General features: G+C 21.2%; 1 protein-coding gene across 1 annotated transcript; it reads right to left on the reverse strand.

The window, feature by feature from the left end:
• Nucleotides 1–151: 151 nt before the first annotated feature.
• Nucleotides 152–1629, reverse strand: LOC102674048. The gene is made up of 3 exons (XM_006621128.2): nt 1206–1629; nt 446–679; nt 152–378 (listed from the first exon to the last, which is right to left on the reverse strand). Exons 1-3 carry the CDS (start codon nt 1356–1358, stop codon nt 244–246), a joined length of 522 nt encoding a protein of 173 aa, XP_006621191.1. The 5' UTR covers nt 1359–1629; the 3' UTR covers nt 152–243.
• Nucleotides 1630–4146: the final 2517 nt, after the last annotated feature.

Consider the following 4146-nt stretch of genomic DNA (forward strand, 5'->3'; position numbering starts at 1 on the left):
TATTTTTATCAATATATTTAATTAAATATGATATCAAAATAATATTATTTATTGCTAATTATAAATATATATATATATATTTATACATATATTAATATGCATATATATACATTTATATATATATATATTAATTTGTATAAAGAAAAAAAACTTTATTTAAGAATTTTCGTTTATTTAACAATTTTATAAAATGTAAAAAATAATTTTAGAAATACACAAAACATATATTTCTATTGAATATAGTTATTCAATAGATTTGCTAAGTAAATCTATATAAGCATTTGCTATCAAATCTTCACTTTTTATGTCTAACTTAGACATTAAATCCTGAGCAATCTTCTCACCACTTTCTATGTCTTGATCATCATTTAAAATTACCTAAAATAATAATACTAACATAGTATTGTTTATTTATTATTATATTATAATTTATGATATTACAAACCTCTAATTCCAAAAAATTTCCTAAACCTTCAACATCATCAATATGTACACGAGTTTGATCAATCATATATAGCTTTCTAGTTTTTTTTACAATCCCTACAGAACCATTTGATTCAATTAAGATATTTGCAATACCACTACAAGCATTTTCATCCAAGGCTACTTTTTCATAATCACAAAGCTTTGGACCAAATACATTAGATCTTTTATAGTAAATTAATTCTCCTGAGCCATCCTATATAAAAAAATTTTTCTCTCATTGCATTATTAACAGTTGTTAAAATAATAATTATTTTTATAACAATTATTTTTTTATATTTTATAATTCTATAATATTGATTATATATTATATTAATATTATATATTATTGAATATTGATTATTAATATAATATTGATATAATATTGATTATAATATTGATAAGATGCTATCTTTAAATAATCTTATTCTATTCTATTCTAATTCTAATTTTATTATCATTTTTCTTTTTAATAATAATGAGAATATCTATTGTATATAATTGGATGTCATAAAAAAAGGAAAATAATTACATAGATATAAAAATTGAAACTATATATTGCATATTTCTTTATTGAATAAATTTTTATATAATTAACATTTTTATTTGAAAGTAACATTATTTTATCTTAATAAATTTTATAATAATATATAAAGCTAAGCTGAAGAACATTTTTCGGAAAATATATTTAACATTATCTATAAAATTTTAAATTTGTCTATAAAATTAAAAGTATTTCTTACTTCAAATTTTCGTAATTTTAATCTTCCTTCTGCTACCTTGAAAAAAGTATCGTGTTGTTTCATGATGATACCATTGTCTTTAGTTAATTGCACAATTCGAGATATCTTAAGCTCTGGATTATCAATTTTTGCTTTTATTTCTATATTACGCATTGTTAACTTATATCTAATTTTTAATTAATTATAACTATTTTATAACTAATCATTCAATAACTTTCTTATAGCAATAAATTATGTTTTTATACCAATCACTCACGAATATTATTGTTTAATTGATTTTCTTATATTATTTTTATATACCACAGACGAAGTATAAGATAGATCTATCCCATTATTCAACATAAATCGACAACACATGTTTTTATCATCTTCAATGAATTTATTCTTCTCTTGATAATAAATTGTAGAGGGCGACAAAAAACACTTGATCGATATTTTAGAACATTTAACATAAAGTCCCGTCAGATGTCACGTGCAATCTATCCATATGGTTTACAGTTTATAATCTATATCACAGATTATATATAAGAGTAAATCAATCAGTTTATGGACTTTCGAGAAACAAACTTGATTGTTATACCGACATTGATTTAAGCGTCCTCTATCCATGAATGACGGTTATGAAGAAATGGTTATTAAAATAATAAGAACTAAATATAATATATATTTATATGCAAACAGTCACTATTTGATGCAAAAAAATGATTATCACGCAAGTCTTATCGAGAGAACGAAATTATAATGATAATAAACACAAAAAATACTGATTGTTAAATAGAATACTATTAGAATTCTTTTTATAATTTCTTAAATAATATTCGCAATGATTTTTTTAACATGTTACTATCTTTTTCAATAAATAAATATTCACAAAAATGATAAATTATTATTAAAAAAATTCAAGAAATTATTTTTAAAAGAAAAATTCTAGTTTTCTTTTAAAAATAAGTAATTAATTTCAATAAATACAAAAATTAATTAATTTTTCTTTTTAGAAACATATGAAAAATATAAATATGTTATTTAAACTATAGTTCTATATATATACAAATCACGATATTTGAGGAAGAGAAGGGAGAGAAAGAATCAAATATAAAAATTTCCGAAATTTATTGGTTTTTGAAGATATTAATAAAAAGCTTTTATATTAATATTTTATATTAATAAAAAACTGTACATTGAAAAATGCATATGTAGATATTATATATTGAATGACTTTCAGATATAACTGTGTTCGCAGCTATCGTTAAGTATTGAATATAAATGTGAAATATAAAAATCTGATCATTTGTATTAAAGTGAACGATGTTAAATAATATTAGGAAAAATCCAAAGATCTTATATAAAAATAGTATTAGCAGACTATAGTAATTACAAATAATGAAAAAAAATGCGTCGAGGAAAAGGAAAATTAGACTTATTTATATACATATAAAAGAAATCCTATAATAAGTAAGTAACAATTTTTTTTTTCAAATATCTCGAAAACTAAAATTGAACGATGGTAAATATAAAGAAAAAAGTTTTTTAAAATATTGATTTCTGTAACATATTCAAAAATCATCAAAATTGTTGAGGATTTTTCTATTTCGAATAATTACTATCAACAATAATTATTATTAAAAAATTCAAGAAATTTCTAACTAATATAAATTTCTCTTTCTGCTATCACGTTAAATTTTAGACAATTTTAGATTATTTATTTTAGATAATTGATTATTTCATTTTTATTGTTTTAAAATATGTATTATTTATTTCATTCACTACAGTATTTATAATTTTTATGAAAATGAACACTCAAAATCCCGCCAATTCTGTATTTTGTTAGTAACAATACAAATGACACAAAAATGATAATGGAACATTAAACTTCAAGAATTTAGACGAAAATGATTGATCTACTTCTATATTTAATTGACATCTATATGTTTCGATTCTATTTTATCGATAGTTTTCTATTTTATCGATACAGAACAATATGACAATACCGATAGATTTCAGATATTCCACTTGCTCATGTCCTCCTGTTTATAACGAGATAAACTGAGACTGGTGAAAATGCTTTTGATGCAACAGATCAACATAATTACTGAAAGACAAGAATGTCAAAGGATAATTCAATGAAGAAGCAGAAAGAAGGCAAAATTAGAAATCAATGGATTTTTTTCATTCATCTTTTTAGAATCATTTCTAAATATTAAAAGATTTCTAATCAATTCCATTCTTTTTTGAAGAATTCGCTTCTTATATAATTTATTCAAGTACCCATGTTATTTAGAAAATACCTCTATTTAAATTAAAAATTTCCCCGTTTATCAGATACTAATCAAATAATTTATTAGAAAAACTACTGATTTACCTGAAAATTGGGAACTATCGTATCAGGCGGTTAGAAAAAGATTCGAAGTGCTATAATAACAATAATCCTTTTGATTCCCACGGGATTTTCTGTGGAGGTGGAATATTCTCGATGAGTAAAGTGACGCTGAATTGCGCGCCTATTTCACAGGATAACAAGCTTGACGGAGGTTCTTTCTAAATAACTCTTGTTATAATAATAATAAGCTCACATTGTACGATCAAATCGTTAAATTACAAAAATAAATTATTTAGTCAATTGGTAAGTACAAAAATATATATAATAAAATATGTATATAGTCTATATTTTAGGTTTTTATTTTTGATTATTAGAACTAGATAAGATAAGACTTGAAGAAGATTATAAATATAATATAATATATATATATAATATATATATATAAATATTGACAAACTCTTTTTTGTTATTTTTTTATCATAAGATTTCAAATAAAATATTTTTGTAATTTATGTAAAAAATACATTAATAATTTTTATGACTAGTCTTCAATTATTTTATATTTATTATTACTAGATATTTTATTCATTAGATTTAAATTCATATTATTAGATTTTTTGTTTA

This window comes from Apis dorsata, unplaced genomic scaffold, assembly GCF_000469605.1.
Source record: "Apis dorsata unplaced genomic scaffold, Apis dorsata 1.3 scaffold_585, whole genome shotgun sequence".
In the NCBI taxonomy this organism is placed as follows: Eukaryota; Metazoa; Arthropoda; class Insecta; order Hymenoptera; family Apidae; genus Apis; species Apis dorsata.

Excerpts from the sequence above, each read along its gene's own strand:
- LOC102674048 (XM_006621128.2), bottom strand. The coding sequence starts at position 1,358 with ATGCGTAATATAGAAATAAAAGCAAAAATTGATAATCCAGAGCTTAAG. Across the intron at positions 680-1,205 it reads TAAAATTACGAAAATTTGAA|GATGGCTCAGGAGAATTAAT; the intron begins GTAAGAAATACT and ends TTTTTTATATAG. Across the intron at positions 379-445 it reads GAAATTTTTTGGAATTAGAG|GTAATTTTAAATGATGATCA; the intron begins GTTTGTAATATC and ends TTATTATTTTAG.